General features: G+C 39.0%; 1 protein-coding gene across 1 annotated transcript in view; it reads left to right on the top strand.

The window, feature by feature from the left end:
- The window catches only part of LOC126481958 (E3 ubiquitin-protein ligase MYCBP2-like), a gene marked incomplete at its 5' end in the record, with an annotated part of 333,248 nt that overhangs the window by 22,783 nt on the left and 285,256 nt on the right, over positions 1 to 25,209 (top strand). Inside the window, 4 exons of the mRNA XM_050105921.1 lie at positions 20 to 167; positions 4,862 to 5,006; positions 11,863 to 12,090; positions 12,632 to 12,884. Coding sequence (XP_049961878.1) covers positions 20 to 167; positions 4,862 to 5,006; positions 11,863 to 12,090; positions 12,632 to 12,884 — 774 coding nt within the window. The remainder of the gene's footprint in view (positions 1 to 19; positions 168 to 4,861; positions 5,007 to 11,862; positions 12,091 to 12,631; positions 12,885 to 25,209) is intronic.

Here is a 25,209-nt window from a genome sequence, read left to right as displayed (position 1 = left end):
CACACTTTTCAATTTTCAGAGCTGTCAAGTCATCATCTTGTGGCCCAGGAGAATACCAAGTGGTAAAATGTGGAGCTTCAGGTCATAATGTTCGAGCACGGCCAAGCTTGAAAGCACCTCCAGTAGGCATGCTTGTTCTTGGGAACCAAGTCACCGTTATCAATCATGTAAGTTGGTGGAAAATGTAGGTTTTATATTTTTTATCCTTTGTGACTCTTATCATTTATTAAAATGTATGTGCATAGTATTGTGAGTTACAGTCATGAGTTTTGTGACACTACAGTCTCAACTTTCACCTGGTGTTTACTTTGGTATCTGCAAGCTGAATTATTGCTCTGCTATCTTCAGTGTAGTTTAAATGTGAACATTTTAGGTTAGGCTTTTCTGTGGCTGTTATTGACATCGAATGAAACAAGTTTACTGTTACCAGCCACTGTTTTTTATCTCCATGATACGTTTCAAAGGTTTAAACTTCCTTCATCAAGTGGATTTATATTTGTTAGTATGACACATGTGTGTTGTGTTATGATTTTTAGAGGAAGTTATGGCACTGTCTAGTGGAGAAACAAAACACTTTATCAGAACATGTTCTTTTGACAAAAAATTAAAGTTATATCTAACACTAAAAATAAAATAAGTAAAATAGAAAACCTCCAGTGGTCACAGTTTCCTTTCACTGTCAAAACCATCACATGTATAGGCCTATGTCGTATTTTGTAAACAGAGATAGCATGTGAAAATTATTAAGTCCAAGGATCACATAACAAAAGAGAAACATTATCACAAAGTACAAAGAATATACGCCATAACAACATTGTTACAGAATAGATTTTAAAGGATTTTGGAGATCTGTGTTTTGAGGTGTTGAATACATGTGTTGGAATAAATATTTCAGGTGGTTTATAAATCCGATTCTGTCAAGTTTATATAGCTTAAATTTCATACTCGTTTACATAATCAGATGACATGTTGCAAACTTTTAAGTACAGTAATTATGTTGGCTACAGTGGTAAAATTGTATGTAAGTAACAAATTTGGATGGCATTTGGAGATAGGGATGAAAGGCTGCAGGCAGTGGGAGAGGAAGAGAAAGAGAGAGAGAGAGAGAGAGAGAGAGAGAGAGAGAGAGAGAGAGAGGAAGGAAGGAGTGATTGGATGAGAGCAAAAATTTCATTCTCCTCATGCTAAAAATAAAACAATTAGAGATGACTGTGCAAAACTTTTTGAATGCCCTTTGTAAATATTGCCCACTAATGTTAAAAAAATTTAAAAAAATAAAAAAACTTTGTTTACTGTCGTGCTTTTTATGTAAACTCATAAATATTGTCCATCAATGTGTGTCTTTTAAAATAATGATCATTTTTTGTCATCTATTTTTATGTATATTAAAACATCTTTTCAATTTAAGTAACTTTTGATTGAAGAGCAGTTTCATCCTCTGCCAGTCCATCCTTTCATGGGCAACTGAAATGAGAATACTGAAAAAAAGACAAATTCTGACTTGAATCATATAGGCTCACATCCATTTTAATCATTTTGATAATGTTGGTGACAGCTGTTTAAGTACATGAATAATTTTTGTTAATTCTCAGTCCAGATTAGTCATAGACGTAATGTGAAGCAGATATGCTTTTTGTCTGTAGGGTGTCTTACTTTGGTGCATGTATTGATTGCAGCTTACCATTAGATAATCTCCTAAGGTTGAAATCACAGTTATGGAAATTGTAATAAATAAATCAGTCAGTTCTGAACATGATGTCATTTAAAAAATTCAACAAGATTGTAATCCCAAAACAAATACAATTGTGATATAAAACAAACACAATTGTGATATTTCTGAATTCTTTAATGGAGAAATCTCAGCTTAATTAGTAAAATGTCTTGGGGTCTTTGCCAGAGTTGACATTCAACTTCATATGGAAAGTCTTTATATTGTTTATGTGCTCGAAAGTTGTCATTGAGTAGTAGATATCTAAACATAAAACAAAATATCTAGTGTCATGAACTTACACCAGGCAGAAGTATGATTTATATCTGTCTTGCCAAGCTGAAAGTTTTCTCTGGTTTCCTTTTTCTGTTCAAGTGGGTGCCATCTTTGTGTTTCACATAGGCATTAACTAGCAAATTCCTTCAGCTCCCAGGGTAACTGACGGTAATATTCAAACAAAAGACTAAAAGGTGTATAGTTTTCAGAAACATAAGGTTCCCATTTCATGGCTAGAAAGCAAAAGAAGTGCTCTTCATTTAGAACCCTTGCTAAAAGAGACCCAAGAGGTGCTAGGAAGAAGGAAGCCAGTGAGGATGTAAATAGTATCTGTGAAATTGTGTAGTCAGAGACTATAGGTTAGAGAGTAATGCACGAGCAATAAATCAAAGATATTAGATGATGAAGGAAAATAGTAAAAGTAAATAAATCTGTAAGAGGAAGAAAAAAATGGGCTACCTTGAATTTCAAAGATACTAAGTGAGAGGACAGAAAAGGAAAAATGGAGTTGGTAATAGTGTAGAGATAAGAGGTTGAACTGACAGAAGATGCAATCATAGTAGGACAAGGAGGGATAGAGTTTGCCTAAAGGAGGAGGAGGATGACATCTGAGCTTAACAACAAGTATGTCTCCACACACATTCCCATGCAGTCCAACTCTGGGCCACTGCAACATACAAACGCCCACATATGTGCATATTGCATGATTTGACCAGCCGTCCAAGTTGAGACCCGGAGTGAGGCCCCTTTCTCACTCTGCCAGGACTTGATAACTCTGTCTCTCACGAATATGCTGTGTATCTGTTGTGACTCGCCGATTTTTCAAAGTGCCGCCGCGCAGTTACGCGCGTCCTCCACATGCGGCGCTGACTGCCAGCCATGCAGCAGCAGCGCCACCTAAGCGGCCAGCCAGCCAGCGGCTGCTAGACTCGGACTCAGTTATGATTTGACTGTTAAAGTGTACATATGTCTTACTCTGTTTACTTGATCAGTGACTTTCATGTATGGCGTCTTCCTTGAAATATATTTGTTCAACTTGAAGTTGCAACAGTTGGCGACGAGGTAGTGATATTTCTTTTCCATTGTTGACCCACATGTTTCCATGGCTACTTTAGAGCAACTGTTGCAAGAGCTCATAGAACAGCAAACGCTTCTCACAAATGTGATTTGTGATTTCGTCGCAGCATCAAATGCGGGGCGTCTCTCGGTGTTGTCTCTACCTCCTTTTCTTCCTTACGATGAGACGGCAGAAGACTGGTCTGATTACGAAAAATGTCTTCGACAGCACTTCTTGGCATTTCATGTCGCGGACGAGCAAACACGTAAGTCTCTGTTCCTTTCATGGATTTCGCCTCAAATGTATTGGTTGTTGTTGCAATTGACTCCTTTGACAGATCCTGCATTTTTGTCCTTTGCTCAAATGTGCTCGCTTCTGTCCGTCTATTTTCAAAAGCAAACGCATGTGGTAGCCTCTCGTGTTGCCTTTTATCGTTGTCAAAAACAACCGAATCAATCCTATCGCGCTTGGGCTGCTGAACTTCACGGCCTCTGTAGAAAGTGTCAATTTTTTACTGAAGTTCACAAAGAATCCTACGCTGATTCCATGGTATGGGATGCTATTATCCGATCGGCGCCCGACAAAGAAGTTAGGCAACGTGCCCTTCAGTTGGCAAATCTGACTCTAGATGAAGTCCTATCCATCGCTCAGTCTTTTGAAATTTCTCGCGCTGCTGGAGGGTAAATAGAGGCATGGGGCGACGTCGGGAAATACAACCTCTGTACGATGTTGACGAAGCGTGTGGCTTGTCCCCGCCGGACGATGTGGCCACAGTACGCTCTCAAGTGCAGCCTCGGCCTAACCGTAAACAAACCTCTAAGAAACTGCAGCAAAACCCACGGCAACTTCCTTCATGTCTGCGGTGTTTTACGAAACATTCACAAGAAGATTGTCCACAACGTTGGGCCGTGTGTCACAAATGCAAAAAAAAGGGTCATGTGTCATCCGTTTGCAAATCCGACTGCATACATGATGTTCATGAACATGACGCTGATTCTGATTCTGTGTTGTCTGTCAATTGTACTTGTTCCCTTTCAGGGAAGTTATTCCTCACTGTCCAAATACTTGGTCGAGATGTTCGCATGCAGGTGGATACTGGTTCTGCTGCCACTATCATCAATTCTTAGACGTATCTTCAGTTGGGTTCTCCAATCCTGTCACCTGTCACTAGGCAATTATGGACTTACATTAAACAGAAGATTTCTCTCTTGGGACAGTTGTATGCTGAGGTATCTTCCAAATCTGTCATTCGCACTGTTCCCATATTTGTGGTCGACCATAGTAACGCGGAGAATCTTTTTGGTTTCGATGCCTTTCGCGTTTTTGGGTTCTCCATAGATTACTCTGTCAATATCGTCTCTGATGCTATTCCTTATGCTCAATTGGATTCCTTGTCGATGACATTTTTGTCCCTTTTTTCTCGTTAGACTGTGCAAACGACTTTGAAGCTCATATCACGCTCAAACCCACTGCTCGGCCTAAGTTTTTTCGGGCTCGGCCCATTCCTGTGACCCTTCGTGATCAGGTTAAATGGGAGCTGGATCATCTCACTGCTGCAAGGGTCTTACTTCCTGTCACTTCCAGTGAGTGATCCTCTCCTGTCATTGTCATTGCTTCCTTATATACATTTATTGATTTCACACTAACGAATGAGCACTGCAATTGAAGTTCTGTGATGTGTAAAAATATCTATGTTTGTAGTGCCACACACATGAGCTGCACACTATTTCTTTTTGGTCAGATTTTGAGGAATAGGTCATTATGGTACAATTATTTTTTTTGTTGTATAAATTTATTGTGATTTACCCATTTATTTTCAGGTTGTAAATGCTGAGGGGACGTGGGTGCAGCTGGACAAGGAAACTATGAGAAAATTCTGTTTCAATACAGATGGTGAGGCTTGGTCTCTGGCACTCAGCAGAACTGATGTAATTTATCTGAAAAAGGAAGGTCAAGTAGAAAGTGGTAAGTGAAACATTTTGGGCAAAGTTAAAAACTAGTGTGAAACATAATTTACCCATTGCTTTGCAAAAGTAATCTCACGAAGGACTCCATTCCAAAGAATATACCATTGGTATATACCGGGTAACTGAAAATCTTCGGTTTCACGGACCACAAATATTTTAATATGATAAATTTCATTAATTGTATCCATCATGATTTTCTACTCTTATGTGTGGTTAAATGAAGATCAGATGACATAACAGGAATGTCACCTTTTTAAAAAATCAATGTTACCTTTTTAAAAAAATTCAGTTTTGGTTATTATTATGGAAATATGTGCATGGAAGGGGTAAAGGTAAGTTTTTGCCATAGATCTGAAGCATTGAGTAAATAGCAGGCAGATGAACAAGATTGAAATCAAGCTAAGCTTTCAGGCAATGTTCTTTCTTGAACCTAACGGGCTAACAAATGTGCACATGTGGCTACATTATCCCTGTGGTGCAGCCCCAGTGAGCAGATATTAGATGTAATGCAAAAGTATAAGATATTATGACTGTCACAGTGCATCCAGATATCCTGTTAAGGAATATTAAAGAGTAAAAATTGGAATATTCCTTTCCTGTGCATTGCTATTGACCTAGTCCAGATAAAGTGCAATACACATGGTACTCTTACATGATGTAATTACTTCATAGTTAGCAAAGGAAAAAAAATTATTAGTACATTTGTATCCTCCTCTTCAGTTAGTGAATTCATTCCCTTCCTTGAAACTCTGCAGGAACAATGCAGATTATTACTCAGTACTAATCAAGTTTATTCCTTTGACCAAAGCAGTTTCCAGTTACCACTAAGCTCTGTGAGCTAACATGGTTGTTATCAAAAAGTGCCCCACAGCAAGGTTGAGACACAAACAAGTTTCTTCATTGGCTCCATTCACATTAATCACACATAAGAGAAATTGTAACTGCATCTTTATTTCCCCTGTACTCATTTATATCCGTACTTTGTAATTTATGTGGATTACAACAGTCATTTTAAGAAAATAAAATCTACCAACAAAACTGTGATCATCAGTTTACACCCCATACGATTCCAAACCCAAAAAACTTCACTCCATGGAGTCCCACAAACCTTACTCAGTGTATTATTTTCTGAACCAAGTAAATCTGTAATCAGACCCAGAGATCCACTTGTTGCCACCATTTCATTCTCTGCCAGTGATGTCATTCAGATGTGATATGGAGGGCCATGGGTCATCAATATGCTCTTCCTGCCAATATCAACTCTACAGAGCCTGGAGTGTCTGCTTCTCATTCAGACAACTCCTTAACTGGCCTTATGAGGTTGAGTGCATTCTGTTCCAGATCTCTGACCAAGAAAAAATCCCTGGCAATGCTGGGACTGAACCTGGGTCTACTGCATATACTCAGACGTGCTGGTTTCATAGATACAGAAGCAGACTCAATTCTGGAACAGCTATTGGGAATTATGCAACATATATCCTTCCAGCCAGTGAACTGATTGACTTTTGCCTCAGTTCAAACTTTCTTATTGGTTTTGCACCATCCTCCTCTAATTGTACTTCCCTACTTAGTGCTGACTTTAGGTCTGACTGCAGTTATGTACATCATAACATGCAGGGAAGTTTTCACTGATGTCATGGCGAAACCCTTTGTTGCATAAGCTAGCTCAGAAACTTGTAATGAAACCTTCGCTAGAAACCTATTGAAAGCCAACCACATTTCAGATTAGGAAAATTCACCCTCTGCTTATATTTATCGATAAAGGAAATATTATTGCCTGTGATAAATTGAGTACATGTTGCTTACAGGGTGACAATTATTGAACTATGTGAAAAAATGCAAATTAGTTACAAATTAGGGCAAGCACACTCTTTATTCAACGTGTAAACATCACTGCAGATATTCAGATAAGGTTATGACATGTTCAATATGCCTGCCAACATTGTCGATGATGTGGCGCAGACGAATAGCAAAATTCTGCATGAACAGTTGAAGTGTCAAAACATGGATGTTGTTGATGACCTCCTGAATGGCTGTTTTCAGCTCAGAAATGGTTTTGGGGTTATTGCTGTACACCTTGTCTTTAATATAACCCCACAAAATGGAGTTGCATGTGTTCAGGTCTGGAAAATATGGTGGCCAATCAAGCCCCATGCCAGTGACCTCTGGGTATTCCAGAGCCAGAATGCAGTCCCCAAAGTGCTGCTCCAGGACATCAAGCACTCTCCTGCTTCAATGGGGTTGATCTCCATCTTGCATCAACCACATTTTGTCAAAATCAGGGTCCTTTGGATAATGAGAATGAAATAATCTTTCAAAACCTTCATGTACCATTTGATAGTCACTGTGCCATCAAGGAATATCACACAAATCATTCTGTGACTGAACATAGCACACCACAGTGACCTGTTGAGTGCGAAGGGGCTTCTTGATCGTGAAAGGTGGATTCTCAGTCCCCCAAATGTGCCAGTTTTCCTTATTGATGAACCCATCCAAATCAAAGTGTGCTTCATTACTAAAAAAAGCCTCATCTGTGCATACTAATTCCCATCATGCCCTGTGGCCAACCATGCAGTTTGAATGCCCTAATGCAAACTGTTCAGAAGTTAATGACAATTTTATTTCATATAGTTCAATAATTGTCACCTTGTATGTGTTACTTTCCATTGATATTAGGCAAAGGTGGAGGAAAATTTTAAATTTTAGAATGGATGTCAAGCACTATCTAACTGCAGAAGAAATGGAAGATTCCATGCTGTTCTTGACAATAGATAAAAGGATCCAATTATGGCACTGAACCAGAGAATTTGATAAGCTAAGCTGCAACTTTCTGGCATTGTGCCATAATTGGATCCTTCTGTCGCCCACCAGACTCATCTCCTGATGTAATCGAAAACTTAAGAGAAAACCTCAGTTCACTTATACATATGTTCCCCAATCGTATTGTAATCATCGGTGGAGAGTTTAGTCCTACAGCAATCAATTGGGAAAATTACAATTTTGTTAGTGGTGGGCATGACAAGATATCCTGTGAAACATTACTAAATGCCCTCTCTTAAAACTACCTAGAACATATGCTTTAGAACCCCACTCATGGTGGAAATATATTGGATCTAGTGGCAGCAAGTAGACCTGATCTCTTTGAGGATGGCTGCATGGAAACTAGTATTAGTGGCTATGAGGTGGTTGTGGCAGCAATGATTACTGAATCACAAAGGACAACTGAAACAAGTAGAAAGATATATACGGTCAGTAAACTGTATAAAAAATCAGTAGTGTCATATCTCAGTGAGGAACTTCAAACTTTCAGCACAGGGCAGGAGCATGTAGAGGAACTATGGCTCAAGTGTAAAAGAGTAGTTGACCAAGTGCTTGAACCATGTACCTAGTAGAACATTTCATAATAGGAGGGACCCTCTGTGGTATACAGTCACTATAAAGAAATTTCTAAAGTAACAGAGATTATTGCATAACAGGTGTAAAACAAATCATATGGCTATAGATAGAGAGATGCTGAATGAAATGAATTTAGCTGTCAGGAGAATAATGCATAAACCCATCAGTGGCTGCCATTTCAGAATATAGTCAAATGATCTTTCACAAAATCCAAAGAAATTCTGATTCTACGTAAAGGCTGTTTGTGGCACCAGATATAATGTCTAGTCCCTAGCGAATGATACAGGAACTGAAATTGAGGGTAGCAAAGCAATAGTTGAAACGCTTAACTCCATTTTCAAATGCTTCTTTACAAAGGAAGACCCAGGAGAATTGCCCCAATTTAATCCTTGTACCACTGAAAAGATGAGCGAAATAAGTATTAGCATCAGTGGTGTTGAGAAACAACTGAAATTGTTAAAATTGAATAAATTTCCAGGGCCCAATGGAATCCCTTGTCAGATTCCATACTGAATTTGTGGCTGAGTTTGACCATTTTCTAATGAGATCACTTGAACAAAAAACCATGCCCAATCCTTGGAAAAAAGCACAGATCACAGCCATCTACAAGGAAGGTAATAGAAGTGATCCACAAAACTACCATCCAGTATCCTTGACATTGATTTGTTGTAGGAGCTTAGAACATTTTCTGAGCTCAAACATAATGAGGTATCTCGAACAGAATGACCTCCTCCATGCCAACCAGCATGGATTCCAAAACATCAGTCATGTTAAACCCAACTCGCACTTTTCTCACATGACGTTCTGAAAGTTTTGGATCGAGGTAGGCAGTTAGATGCAGTATTTCTTGATTTCTGAAAAGCATTTGGCTCAGTACCACACTTATGCTTATTGTCAAAATTATGATCATATGGTATGTCTAGTGAAATTCGAAACTGGGAGGATGCAACATGTTGTCTTGGATGTCAGATGTAGAAGTAACTTTGGATGTGTCCCAGGGAAGTATGTTGAGATCTTTGCTGTTCATGTTGTATATTAATGACTTTGTAGACAATATTGATAGTAACCTCAGGCTTTTTGAGGATGATGCAGTTATCTGTAATGAAGTACTGTCTGAAAGAAGCTGCATAAATATTTGGTCAGATCTTGATAAGATGTCAGAGAGGTGCAAAGATTGTCAGCTTACTTTAAATGTACATAAATGTAAAATTGTGTACTTCAGAAAATGGAAAAATGTAGTATCCTGTAATATCAATGAGTCACTGCTGGAATCGGCCAACTCATACAAATACCTGAGTGTAACACTTTGTTGGAATGATCACATAGGCTCAGTCATGGGTAAAGCAGGCGGTAGACTTCAGTTTATTAGTAGAATATTGGTGAGGTGCAATCAGTCTACAAAGGAGATCGCTTACAAATCACTCATGTGACCGGTTCTAGAATATTGCTCAAGTGTGTGGGTCCCATACCAAATAGGACTTTAGTGGATATTGAACATATAGAGAGAAGGGCAGTGCAAATAGTCACATATTTGTTTGATCCATGAGAGAGTGTCACAGAGATACTGAATAACTGAACTGGCAGACTCTCGAAGATAGACGTAAACTATCCCGAGAAAGTATACTAAGTTACAAGAAACTTCTTTCAATGATGACTCTAGAAATGTACTACAACCTGCTACTCATTGCATCCATAGGGATTGTGGGGATAAGATTAGAATAGTTAGAGCATTCACAGAGGCATTCAAACAATTATTCTTCCTGCATTGCATATGTGAATGGAATGGGAAAAAAACCCAAATAACAGGTGCAATGGGATGTATCCTCTGCTGTGCGTTTCATGGTGGTTTGCAGAGTGTAGCTGTAGATGTAGATGTAGATAGAGAATACTTGTTAAATGTCAGGTCCTTCTAAACATCAATGAGCCAGAACATTATCACCACCTACCTAATAGCTGGTACGTCCACCTCTGGCACAGATAACAGCAATGATGCATCATGGCATGGAAGCACTGAGGCCTCAGTAAGTCACTGCTGGTAGTTAACACTACATTTGCACATACAAGTCACCTAATTTCCATAAATTACAGGGAGGTGGCGATGAGCTCTGATGCCACATTCAATCATATCCCAGACGTGTTTGATCAGGTTCAGATCTGGCATGTTGGGAGGGTCAGCACATCAACTGGAACTCGTCACTGTGTTCCTTGAACCACTCCATCACACTCTTGGCCTTGTGACGTGATACATTATCTTGTTGAAAAATGCCACTGCCATCGGGAAACATGATTGTTGTGAAGGGGTGTATGTGGTCTGCAACCTTTATATGATACTCCTTGGCTATCATGTGCCTTACATGAGCTTCACTGGACCCATGGATACCATGAATGTTCTCCAGAACATAATGGATCTGCTGCCAGCTTGTCTCTGCCCTGAAGTACGGTTGTCAAGGAGCTGTTCCTCTGGAAGACGACGAAATTATACTATTGGTGATATTTGTTTTATGGACATTAGGCCAGTCTCCAAAGCATAATTTTCTGCCTAACATCATCTTCCAATGTTGGAGATGTCATTGGAGGCTTCAATGATTGGTGAAGAAGGTATCAGGATGTATCGGACCATGTAACACTCTGCCACTGCACCAACATCCATTGCCAATGGTCACGTGCCCATTTAAGTCATAGTTGCCAATGTCGTGGTGTTGACATTGACGCATGCATGGGTTGTTGGCTACAGAGGCCCAACATTAAGAGTGTTCGGTGCACTTTGTGTTCAGACACACTTGTACTCTGCCCAGCATTAAAGTCAGATGTTAGTTCTGCCATAGTTCACCAACTGTCCTGTTTTATCAGTCTGCCCAGTCTACAACGTAAGGTATCTATAATGAGAGGTGGCCACCCAATCCCACAATGTCTGTACACGGTTTCACCATGTGACAGCACTCCTCAAACACCCGACAAGTTGTACAGTTTCCAAAATGCTCATGCTGAACCCCTGGGCCATCATAATCTCCCCTTAGTCAAACTTCCCATTCTACACAAGGACAGCACACTCACTGATACTACATGCATTGTGCATGTGTCTGATTGGCAGTCATTTCTTGCCAGGTGACGCTGCTGTCACTTGGATGAATTTATATCAAACATAGGTCATTGTTCATAAGGTTCTGGCTGATCAGTGTATATATAGGATATTTTACATCTGTTTAATATATGTATGTAGACTGTCTAAATACAGTCATATAAACCCATTAGAGAAACTGCTAAGATCTCAAAATTATGGACTGGCACTAATCCCTTGGCAATTAGCAGTTTGGGTACTTTTTAGTTGCACCACTAATGGCTCAAGTTATAACAGAAATCAGTAAATATTTTCATCTTTGTGTTAATAATTCTAAGGAAAGTGATGTAGACTGTGATTTTCAATGCTTATATAATACAGGAATTGATTTCTGTTACAGAACAAATGGAAATGCAGTCACATACCACAGAAAATATATTTTCTTCTCCGAAGCGAGGATTTGATTTTTCACAAAACACTAGTTCTTCACTCTTTAGTAGCTCAGAGGGAGCAGGATTCAACTTTGCCTCACCATTACCATCAAGCAAGGATTCATCTGCTCCTGGATCATCAGCAAGCAGCACAAATCCATTTGTCTTTGGCTCTACATCTTATTTAGATACCAAAGGTGATGATTCATTGAGCAAAAGTTGAATGTCCTTCTTTGTATTTATAACAATGAAAACAATCAATTATTGATAAAATTATTTAATTGTATGAATATAATAGAGGGAAACATTCCACGTGGGAAAAATATATCTAATTGTTTGTGTGTCTATCGACCTGCCAGCGCTTTTGTTTGGTAAGTTTCATCATCTTAGATATAAATTATTTAATTGGATAGATAAAAAAAATCACACACCAAGCGGTGGCAGAACACACAAACATAAAAGACTGTTGTGATTGGCAAGATTTCGAAGCCAGTGGCCATTGGCTCTGAAAGATTGCCAATCACAACAGTCTTTTATGTGTGTGTATTCTGCTGCCACTTGGTGAGTAGATTTTTTATCTTCTTTATATTTAGATATTTTATGCCAGGTAGCAAGTTAATGGTGTTTTGGAATAGGTGATGTTTTCGTGTGCTATCTCTAGGCAGCCATCAACTTTGTAAATTTGCAGTGGAATAAATTTGTTGGTAATGTACCTTGATGGTTTTCTGTCTTTGGCAGTGATGACTGTGGTCCAGCCAGTGAAACCTGCAGTGGTAGAAGGACAACTGGTAGTGCAAGACAGACTCGAAGCAAAGGCTACTAGTTCAGTCACAGCACTACAGTCTTCAAATGACCTCACTAGAGAGCATGAGAAAGAAAAGGAGAAGGAAAAAGATAAGGACAAAGAGAGTAGTAAGTTTGCTGCTTTGCAGAAGTGGCTGAAGGGTGAGGAGGGTCGTCATACATCAGAGAAACGAGGCTCGCCAGGAAGGTTTGTTGAAAATAAAAATAACCTTTAAAATTTCAAATGCTGTTGACTGATAAGACTTTGCCACCACTTGAGAAGGTGTAATTTTTAGACATAGACTTACCTTGATTAGTACAGTGTTTAAGGGAAAATTGTATTATTGGTGATATTTGTTTTACAGACATTAGGCCAGGCTCCAAAGCATAATTCTCTGCCTAACATCATCTTCCAGTGCTAGGGATGTCATTGGAGGCTTCAGTGATTCAGAAAGCAGTTACACAGTCTCAAAAAAACACAGCAAGCTTGAGAAGGTCTAATTGTTAGATGTAGACTTATCTTAAGATATGCGGTGTTTGGTGAGTTTGTTTGAGACTGTAACTGCTTTCTGAGTCATTGAAGCCTCTGATGGTGCATTCATAATTGGAAAAGGACTGTAAGGCAGGGAACTGTGCTATGGACCATGGCCTAATGCCCAGAAAACAAATACCAGCAATAATGGAAATGCTGGCCATGAAAGCCTGCATTCCATGAAGGAAAATTGCATTCATAAAATTGTAACAATTCACCAAGAGATAAAGGGCTAACCACACTTTGATTTCAGAGGTGCAGATACAAGAAAACACAATAGAAAGGCATTAAAATAGATACGTGCAATCATAGTTTGAGACCCACGAGTTCTTTCTTTAGGGGAGAAAAGAAGAAATAATTGGCGGTAGGGGAGGGGTGTTTTTTGGGGGGGGGTGGGGGTGGATTATTAGAGTGGGCCAAGAATTATACAAAGGAGAAGAAAAAAGTAAAAAAGCGAGAGGCCTGTAGTGAAGAAGAGTGCAGAAGGGTGGCAGAATGAGAGGTAATGTTAGAAAACAAGTTCAAGGAAACTGTGCTATGTTAGAAAATCTAAATGGCTTTTGTGGTATAGTAAATTTCAGGTCTCTTGAGTCATTTGTAGAATATGCTCACCAGAGACACAGTTCATCTGTGTATGTTCATATGATCTTGCAGGTTGAGGTGGTCATCCCTATATAGAAAAGAAGACCCTGAATATAAATGAGATGATTCTCCCCCCCTCCCCCCTCACTCATTTTTTTTAAGAGGCTTCTGGAGAAAATTTTATTTTTTATCATACGAGTGTGGTTTGAAAACTTCTCAGAATGGAATATAAAAAAAGTACTTACATCACTGAAACTTTTTTTGTTTTTCGATGTAGTCTCCTTGTAGATTAATGCACTTGGTCCAACAATGTTCCAGTGCCTTGATCCCATCTTGAAAATGAGTTTCCTCCAGGACTGCAAAATAGTTGTCAAATTCGGCTATCAATTCTTTATTTGAAGTGAATCTTTGTCCGCCAAGAAAAATTTTCGGTTTTGGGAAGAGATGCATGGATCATCATCTAAGCTCTCCCAACCAAATTTAAATTTATTTGGCCGCTTGGCAACAGTTGGATATGAAGGTGTAGAGTCCCCCAGTGCATTCTGGAAATTGGAATGAATGTTCTTTGCTTTCATACCTTTCTTTACAAAATATTTAATCACTGCTCGAATCTCGATTTTTTCCACCTTCGCAAATCACTAACCGGGAATAACAGAGCCATGTCACTGCCGCAGCTCTATTCAAGAGCACTGACGTGGCATGTGTTTACAGGCAACCGTTCAATGAATATCATGTGAACTACTCGTTGTGCTAGTGCTGACCTCTTGTGGCGATTCTGAGAACTTTTGGAACCACCTTCGTATTCTGACTAATCAATGTTACAAACTTTTATGGATGTAAGGGATCTGTCTAAAATGTTAACATTACACCTACTCTAAATTTATGCTATTTATTGAATTTTTACATTTTGGTAATATAAGGAGATATAAAATAAATAAGAAGAAATTGTTTAAATTAATTTTTAAGTTCACTTACTTTTTTTTGTTTACTGAGCCCGTCGTCTGTGTACGATCGTACCTATCAGTTACTGCTAGTGAACCACAACTTCCAAACAGCATTCCGTATGAGCAGACAAGTTGCATTTTTACCTCTGATTACTCATACTTTAGATACTTGAGCTATGCACAGCTCTATTTAAAAGGAATAGTTCGATGTCATAGGGTCAAGCTATGCACATCTGCTTTCATGCCCCACAGTTAATTTGTGACAAATAGTAAACTGTAGCTGTGATCCTGCAATCAAATAGTCTATGCATTGGCTAGAACTGTGAATTAATAAAACACAGAATATAAAAGTTAAATACATAATTTAATAACAATGGTTTTATTCTAATGTCAGTAATTTATATAGACGACTGGGAATTATGGTGAAATATGATTATTCAAGAAAGGACATCTCAAATAAATGGGAAGTGGTCCTACAGTATTCATTTAAAATACAGACAGAAGATACCCTTTTCAAATGCAGTAAAGTTATGTTGAGAGCATTGCAAGAATGGTTACAAAATCCTCAAACTAAGTTGTCATCAAAGATAGGTGAAATATTGGCCAGATCAAAACAATTCAGTGTACAACATGATGATTTACAAATTAACGCCCGTGATACTAAGAATAGTAACTCTTACTGTGTCTATTCACAGTTTCATAATATAAGTGAAAAGTTAGAGTCCTACTCTGGAGCACATTCAGACCTCTTGAATATTAAGTCCCTTCAGTAGTTAAAATTTGGTAGTCACTGTTCACCACCCATATTCAATTACCTATATGTCTGAATCATGCACTTCATCATAGGCAGGCCTGCCTTCATCAAGCACTCGACATAAAGCATCCAGCATCACTCCCTTGAGCTCTTCGCTTAGAAAGCCTGAGTCTCTACTTGACTCCCATAGTGTTTCACCATTGTCTGCTTTTCAATTGGTTGAAAGCCATCTGCACCAAAATACATCATTCTTAAGCTCTGCAGACATGATTTGACTCACAATGGCCACTTCTCAGAGTAAACTAATACGAGGGCCGTTCAGAAAGTAACCTCCGGTTGATTTAAAAAAATACACCAAGTTAAATAAAAATATTTTAATATATACATCTTACAACTACATCTTTGCACTATTTTTCTACATAGTCTCCATAGCGATTGAGGCACTTATCATATCTCTTCACAAGCTTTGAAATTCCTTCTGCATAAAAATCACCCGCTTGTGCCTGGAGCCAGCCTGTGACCGCATCTTTGAGCTCTTCGTCGTCATCAAACCGCTGTGACCCGAGCCATTTCTTCAAATGCATGAAGAGGTGATAATCACTTGGCGCCAGGTCTGGGCTGTAAGGTGGATGGTTGATAACGTCCCACTTGAAGGACTCAAGAAGGGCCGTTGTTCTGCGAGCAGAGTGAGGACGGGCGTTATCGTGCAAAAAAACGATACCGGAAGTCAGCATACCACGGCGTTTGTTCTGTATAGCCCGTCGTAACTTTTTTATTGTTTCACAGTACACGTCTTGATTAATGGTCGTACCACGTTCCATGAATTCAACCAACAACACCCCTTTGGCATCCCAAAACACCGTTGCCATCAGTTTTCTAGCAGAAAAATCTTGCGAGGCTTTTCTTGGTTTGGTAGGCGAATTTGAATGTGCCCACATCTTTGATTGTTCTTTTGTCTCAGGGTTCACGTACTTAATCCAGGTTTCGTCACCGGTCACGATTCTGTTTAACAATGGTTCTCCTTCGTCCTCATAACGTGACAGAAAGTCTAATGCAGAGGTCATTCTTTGAGTTTTGTGGTGGTCGGTAAGAATTTTGGGCACCCATCGTGCACAGAACTTACGGTAACCCAATCTTGCTGTCACTATCTTGTACAAGAGAGTCTTAGAAATCTGTGGAAAACCAGTAGACAACTCCGACATTGAGAAACGTTGATTTTCACGAACTTTTGCATCAACTGTCTGAACGAGTTCGTCAGTCACCAATGATGGTCTACCACTCCTCTCTTCATCATGAACGTTTTCTCGTCCACTTTTAAATAAATGTACCCATTCACGGACAACTCCTTCACTCATAACTCTTGGTCCGTACACGGCACAAAGCTCACGATGAATAGCTGCTGCAGAATATCCTTTGGCTGTAAAAAACCTTATGACAGCACGCACTTCACATTTGGCGGGGTTTTCTATTGCAGCACACATTTCAAACTGCCACAAAAACTAAACTAGCGCAGGTACGACGTTCACTCGACCACGGCTTGATGCCGACTGACCTGTTGAGTGCGTGAACGCACAGATGGCGTCGTTACTCCCCCACAACCCGCACTGTGACCAATCGGAGGTTACTTTCTGAACCGCCCTCGTATATTACAACAATATTTAAATAATGAAATATTATAAACATTCAGTCACACTCAAATCATTTACAATAAACATAAATAAATAAGCCAGTGTTCTTGCACAAGTGTGCTCATGATAAATAACAATAGATTGTCGTTAATATTGTTTAAACAATCATTTAGGCCTGCTTTTATCACATGTGTGTTTTGGCACCCTTCTTCAAAGGTGGTATCAGCTACCACATGCGATTGACCCCCTCCCCCTTAAATTATCATTATTTTGTATTAACAGTTGTAAAGAGGTTTAATGTGAAAATATTTAGTCACTGTAAATTGTTAACTTTTGTTGTTTTATGTATATTTAAATTGTGTTTTGTTGGATGTGCCCCTTTTTTCTGGTATCACCAGAGTATCCAGATTTGCATTATTTTTGATTGTAAATTATCACAGAAATGGTTCCAGCAATGCTGCTTGTCTTTGTACCTGGCTAGCCTGTAGATGTTGTTGCATCTTGTCAAGTGGCAGTGTTTTGGCTGAGGCAGCCACACTGGGCTCTAAGCCGCAGGCCCTCGCAAGTGTATGCCTTACCTCCTACCAATTCTAGGTAGCTAAATTTCCCGCTTGCATATGCGTAACATTACACACCTCCACTTAATGTGGCACATTAGCTTCCTAACTTGGCACATTAAGTCGCACCAAATTTAACATACCGTATTTACTCGAATCTAAGCCGCACTTTTTTTCCGGTTTTTGTAATCCAAAAAACCGCCTGCGGCTTAGAATCGAGTGCAAAGCAAGCGGAAGTTCTGAAAAATGTTGAAATGCGCCGCCACAACTAACTTCTGCCATCGAATATACGTAGGTATGCTTTGTAGGCACAAAGATAAATACTGGCGCCAAAACCTCTGCGTCATTAAAGAAAAAGGGTGGAAGACGAGCTTTTCTTCTCCGCCTCGAGTTTTGACCACTGCATTTTCATACATTATCCAACGAAGTAAATACAAATTCCGTATTGTTCATCTTCGAATGTAGCAGCATTTCAATGTACTACGAAAATCCGACTGGCAAGACTGTTTGGGATGTTTGTCAATATGGCCAACTCCACGTTCTGAATTTTTTCCTACCTGTGAGAAGAGATGGTTGCTAATAGGAACTTGATGAATTGTGAATCACATGCAGTATTCTCTTCACCATAAGAATAATACGAATATAAACATTTTGCTATGTATTCTTTCGTGTTTGCTGCTATCTAATTTAAATCCTGTCTGCCTAATAAACTACGAAACTAGAGTGAGACAACAGTAAACGCGGAAGAGTATATGTATCGTGTCATGTTTATATTCGTATTATTCTTATGCCTAATATGCCTAATAGTGATACAGTCAGAAATGAAGCACGGCAACTGACTAGATTTTTAAATCTAAGATGACTTTAATTTCTGTGCAGAATGTAATGTACTAAAGAGACGCCAGCAAAGATTTTCAAACGGAGAAAAATTTTCGCTACACTCTCGTTCAGAACATGTTCTATCATACGCAGTCTATTATTTGGTTCTTGCTTATCATTATCAAAGAAAGCAGTGGTGTAAGTAACAAAAAATAGCAGTCGCTTGCCATTGTTTCGCTAATGAGACGATTCCTCTTTTTTTGTAAGCGGCGGTTGCGAGCACGAAAGCAAGCCATGCCGCAAGCGGCAACAGGCCGTAAACACGCACTATCAGAATGCGACCAACAAGCATGACACAGTTCAGTAATGCATTTTCAGCTTAGAGTGACGTAAACACCTATAACAAAGAAAACGACACTTATCAGATCAAAGCAAAATAAGCAAACAATTTAAACCAGACAAAGCACGTGCAAAAGGAAGGGTACCCGTATAAATACGGACGGAGCGCCTGGCGCATAGCAATGGCTACCTAGTAAAGCTTAACTGCTAAGCTTACGACTCGAACCAAACTACTGTAGCTGTATCGTCATTCATTCGACCTAAATTGTGTCTTATATTACAATGGACCAACTTTGTTTCGATTTGGAGCTGCGGCTTAAAACTTTTCCCTCCCCTTGAATTTCGAGTCTCAAATTTCAGGTGCTGCTTAGATTCGGGAAATTTTTTTTTCCTTGATTTCGAGTCTCATTTTTCAGGTGCGGCTTAGATTCGAGTGCGGCTTAGATTCGAGTAAATACGGTACTTACATAACATAATAAATAAATATATATACCTTAATAAAAAGAATACCCTACTTGCTTGTCAGAACAATAGCTTAAGTACCTTTGTGGTGTATGAAATAGCACGTGCCTCCTAGGATAACATGTTATAAGTATCCATTTAAGAAATCTAACGCAAATTATAAAAATTACAGCAAATTAATTAAATGCCCCTGTATACATAAATCATATACAAGGGCGGATCAAATAAAAAAGGAATTTAATTTTTTTTTTAAGTTTATTTATTGAAAAACTAAAGGCAATTATAATTTATTTTTCCACATAGTCTCCTGCTTTGGAAATGCATTTGTCCCAGTGTATGAACAGTGCTTTGATGCCCTCATCATAAAAAGAACTGGGTTGTGTCACCAGCCAGTTGTGCGCCAAGTCTTCCACACTCCCATCATCTTCAAATAGTTGGCCTCCTAGAGCTTCTGTAAGTGATCCGAATAAATGGAAATCACAGAGCAATAAGTCTGGGCTGTAAGGAGGATGATCAAGTGTAGTCCAGTGTATTTCCTGCAGCTTGTAGACAGTTAGAGCTGCAGTATGGGGTCGTGCATTGTCGTGGAGGAGGACGATCTCTCGAATCAATTGGTCTCATCTGTTGCGGCGATATGCAGCTCTTGCCTTGTTCAAGAGTTTGCAGTAGTAAGCAGCTTGATTGTGGATCACTTACGCAAAAAATCAATCAGCAAAATGCCTCGCTGCTCAAAAAAAATGGTTGAAAGAACCTTGCCAGCTGACAGTCTAGTCTTGGCTTTCACTGGTGCTGCCTCCCCTTTCCTCTGCCTCTCCTTACTGGCTTGTTTAGATTCTGGAGTGTAGTGGTGAACCCATCTTTCGTCGCTGGTGACAATCCGACTCTTCTTCCACAAACCTTGCTGTAAGGCTCTGACGGACCTCCAAATGTCTCAACTTCAGATTTTCGGTCAGAAGTTTATGGATGCATCTGGATCACACTTTACGGAACTTTAGGGTCATTTGTGATGATTGCTTGACAGCTCCCATAACTGATTCCGACTTCTTGTGCAATTTCTGATATTCTCGCCCATCAATCATCATCAATGATGTCTTTAACCGCATGAATGTTTTTGTCTGTAATGGTGGTCCGAGGACGACGATCGTGTTGCTGGTTTTCCACTTGTTCTTGTCCTTCCTTGAACTTTTCATGCCAGACAAACACACATGTCCTGATAATGTTTTATCACCGAATTGTGCAGTCAATCTTTGGCAAATTTCCTCCTGTGTAACTCCTTCACGAGTAATAAATTTGATAATTATGCATTGAGCAGTGGAGGGGTGCACCTGTTGCACAGACATCATGAGAGTTACTGATGAAACAGTGGGAAATATCTAACAGCACACTCTCCTCACTTCTAACAGTCCTGCCTAAGCATAGCAGAAGTGTGGGGCCAGTCCTACTAACTGTTCATGCTCAGGAACAAAAATCTCATTTACATTTGATCCCCCCTCATATGTTTAAGGAGGCTTTTGAGACAAATTGGTTTTTGCTCCTTCGAAATCACATTTTGCTTTGAGAATTTCTTCACTGTCACAGACACAGCACACAACTGGTGTTCTGCCATCAAAGGTTAGATTGTTCGCAGTCCAGCTGGCTCTGCAGAAATTCATGACAGCTTTGGTTATGTGCTGCACTAAAGCATGTTTCAGTCTGCAGTTATGACGGATAATAGCTGTCAAAATATGAATTTGGTGTAGTTATCAGTAATCATATGACTTTCCAAATCCCCATGGATCAGGCACTGAAAGCCCTCTCCAGTGCAATCAGTATGGTCACAAACAGGATAGCAAGCAAAAACTGATTCATAACATAGGCAAAACACGTGATTTAGCTTGACATTTCAAGCTCTCTGTCCATGTTCCCACTAAAAAACATGCCTTTGACTCTATGAAATTTCTTCGACATCACAATTCAACTAACATTTTATCACTTCTCTACAATTTTTCCACATCTAATTAGAAACTTTAGAACTAATATTACCCTTTCCAGAAATTGCCCATTCTTCACTCGTATTTGCACTAAAATACAATTTATCCCCAGATTTTGTTCTCATAAATACATTACAACTCATCCCCATAATTCTACATACATAAATCTATTCAACACCCTTGCAAAATGACATAAATTATATAATTAACTTATGTAATATCCCCCAAAAACTTGGCTCATATTTTGCATGTAACTAAATGTTTTACTCCCACAAGTGATTAAAATTTTAATGTGGTCTGACATCTCCATGCGCAAAATTTTGTGCAAACATCACAAATAAATTATGGATATTACATGAGAAACCCATCCAAAATACTACAAGTAACACATTTAAACTGCCGTATTTACTCGAATCTAAGCCGCACTCGAATCTAAGCCGCACCTGAAAAATGAGACTCGAAATCTAGGAAAAAAAAATTTCCCGAATCTAAGCCGCACCTGAAATTTGAGACTCGAAATTCGAGGGGAGAGAAAAGTTTTAGGCCGCACCTCCAAATCCAAACAAAGTTGGTCCATTGTAATATAAGACACAATTTAGGTCGAATGAATGACGATACAGCTACAGTAGTTTCGTTCAAGTCGTGAGCTTAGCAGTTAAGCATTACCAGGTAGCCATTGCTATGCGTCAGGCGCTCCGTCCATATTTATACGGGTACCCTTCCTTTTTCATGTGCTTCGTCTGGTTTGAATCGATTGCTTATTTTTCTTTAAACTGATATGTGCCGTTCTCTTTGTCATAGGTGTTTATGTCACTCTAAGCTAGAAATGCATTACTGTACTGTGTCATGCACTGTTTGTCGCATTCTGATAATGAGTGTTTACGGCCTGTCACCACTCGCGGCACGTCTTAAAAAAAAAATCGTCTCATTAGCGAAACAATGGCAAGAGACTGCTATTTGTTGTTGTCCACACTGCTGCTTTCTTTGATAACGATCAAGAACCAAATGATAGACTGTGTATGATAGAAGATGTTCTGAACGAGAGTTTCGTGAAAATTTATCTCCGTTTGAAAATGTTTGCAGATGCCTCTTTAGTACATTAAATTTTGCACAGAAATTAGAGTCATCTTAGATTTAAAACTCTAGTCAATTGCTGTGCTTCATTTCTGACTGTATCACTATTAGGCATAAGAATAATACGAATATAAACATGACACGATATGTATATTCCTCCGCGTTTGCTGTTGTCTCACTCTAGTTTCGTAGTTTATTAGGCAGACAGGATTTAAATGAGATAGCAGCAAACACAAAACAATACATGGCAAAATGTTTATATTCATATTAATCTGATGGTGAAGAGAATACTGCATGTGATTCACAATTCATAAAAGTTCCTATTAGCAACCATCTCTTCTCACAGGCAGGAAAAAGTTCAGAATGTAGAGTTGGCCATATTGACAAACGTCCCAAACAGTCTTGCCAGTCGGATTTTCATAGTACATTGAAATGCTGCTACATTCGAAGATGAACAATACGGAATTTGTATTTACTTCGTTGGATAACGTATGAAAATAGTGGTCGAAAATCGGGGCATAGAAAAAAAGCTCGTCTTCCACCTTTTTTTAAAATTTATTTACTGACGCAGCATTTTGGTGCCAGTATTTATCTTTGTGCCTGCAAAGCTTGCCTGTGTAGCGCTACATATATTTGATGGCAGAAGTTAGTTGTGGTGGCACCTACCAACATTTTTCAGAACTTCCGCTTACTTTGCACTCAATTCTAAGCCGCAGGCGGTTTTTTGGATTACAAAAACCGGAAAAAATGTGCAGCTTAGATTCGAGTAAATACGGTATATTGGTACACACCACGTTCTTCATTCACAAGGTGCAACTCTGCCACTGTTACCTTGTCGAACATTTATCTTGGCAGTGAGAGTATCTTTTGAATCTCATTTTTTAAATTGCTTTTACACCTGCTCAAATTCGAGCCTCTTTCCTCATTCACCAACAGACTCTTACATTTAGACACTAAAGTTGTGACAACCACTGGAACACCGCTTTTGGTTTCAAGATATGCACACTTTCTTTCATCATTAATATTGATCAGTTCACTTATATACCGCACATTTTTAATTTCACCCTTCTCTAAACACTGTTCCTTCAAAATATAATTGTCAGTGTCTCTTCCTTTTTCTTCCATGTTTATGGTACATGTTATAATTTCGGAACAACCCTCGGTTTCGTTATCCATTCCTAGATTCTCCTGACCTACCTCCAACTCATCTATAGGATTTAAATCACCTTCAAAACCTGATTTCATAATCAAAAATGGTTCAAATGGCTCTGAGCAGTATGGGACTTAACATCTGAGGTCATCAGTCCCCTAGAACTTAGAACTACCTAAACCTAACTAACCTAAGGACATCACACACATCGATGCCCGAGGCAGGATTCAAACCTGTGACCGTAGTGGTCGTGCGGTTCCAGACTGAAGCGCCTAGAACCGCTCAGCCACACCGGCCGGCAATTTCACAATCCTTGTAAGCATCAAATGTACTGTTCATCTGCTCTGAAGTAATGATATCAGTAGCTACAACATTCTTCCAGTTAACCAAACAGTTTAAAATTTCATCTCTCTTAAACAGATCCTTATTTATTTCTGTTGAATCACCGTCACAATTAACTCCATAAACATCTGCCAACTGCTATTGCATCGCTCCACGTTAGAGCTCACTGAAGTCTGCCAAACTTGGAACTAACTCTTTTCCTTCAGATTTTCTCCCCTATCATACACCTCTGCTACTTTATGCCTTAAAATATCGTCTAACACATTTTTACATTCATCCTTCAACATCCACTCAGTAGTGTTTTTATCAAGAGCTATAATTTCACTTACATCAACAGAAAAAATTGCAAAAATTCCTTCCTCCAATACATCTAAATCAATAGCTTTAATCTTTGCAATTTCAACATTTAAAACATCATCTTTACCTCCCTTAAACAATAAATCACCCACATTCGCTGATACATAATAAAATTCATCACCAGCTGCTGAGACTATCGCTACACTGCCTTCACAAATAACTTCTGATACTTGATACTTCCATTGATACACCACAAACTTCATCTCTAGCTAACAAGACTACAGCTTCCCGGCCTTCACAGATAGCTTCATTTATTTTCTCTGATACAAAATCATCTGCATTACTTTCACCTTCATTACTATAATTTTTGCTACTGACTGGTGTCTCATTGGAATTCCCCATACATTCCATCTCCACCCACTACAAATCTACCTCTGCCTCTCTTCTAATCACAGAATTTTCCACCAAACATACATTCATTCCATCATTCAGTTCTCTTTCACAAAATAAATTTTCCAGCCCTATATCCCTTTATCGAATATCTCAACACATTATACCATATTTCTTGCCCCCTCTTTATGGTTGTGCTGCTTAAAATTATTTCCCATTTTATTTTTACTTCTTATAACCTCCATCTCCAGCATTTGTCACTTTTTGTTGAATTTTTGACACCCACAGAATTTTTAAAATAATGTGTCCTTTTCAGCACCAGTTTATTTTGCCACCTCTGGAGCTGAGCTGCTGCGATCTCTAATTTTCTGACTCCATGTTCTAGTGTTGCATTTCGTGAGTTTCCTGCCCCTCAGATCTTTGTTCCCAGTTTTGATTTCCATTGTGAGAATTCCTATTTCCACTTTTCTTTGAAAATTCGTATTACTGTGATAATTATTTCTGTTATGATCATTGTAATTATTGTGGTTATTACTATTGTTCCCATCATGGTACCCATTTCCCTTGTCTACTGTTCCAATTATGTGACTTGAATTTCAATGTCTGATCAAATTTCCCAATAAAATCTAAGAACTCATCAGTGGAATTTGTCGGGTTGTGGACAAGATCCCATCTTTGTTGTTTGGCTGTTTC

Source organism: Schistocerca serialis, chromosome 5 (assembly GCF_023864345.2).
Source record: "Schistocerca serialis cubense isolate TAMUIC-IGC-003099 chromosome 5, iqSchSeri2.2, whole genome shotgun sequence".
NCBI classification, from domain to species: domain Eukaryota; kingdom Metazoa; phylum Arthropoda; class Insecta; order Orthoptera; family Acrididae; genus Schistocerca; species Schistocerca serialis.
The sequence above is the reverse complement of the archived record's forward strand: the minus strand, read 5'-3'. Positions and strand labels throughout refer to the sequence as shown.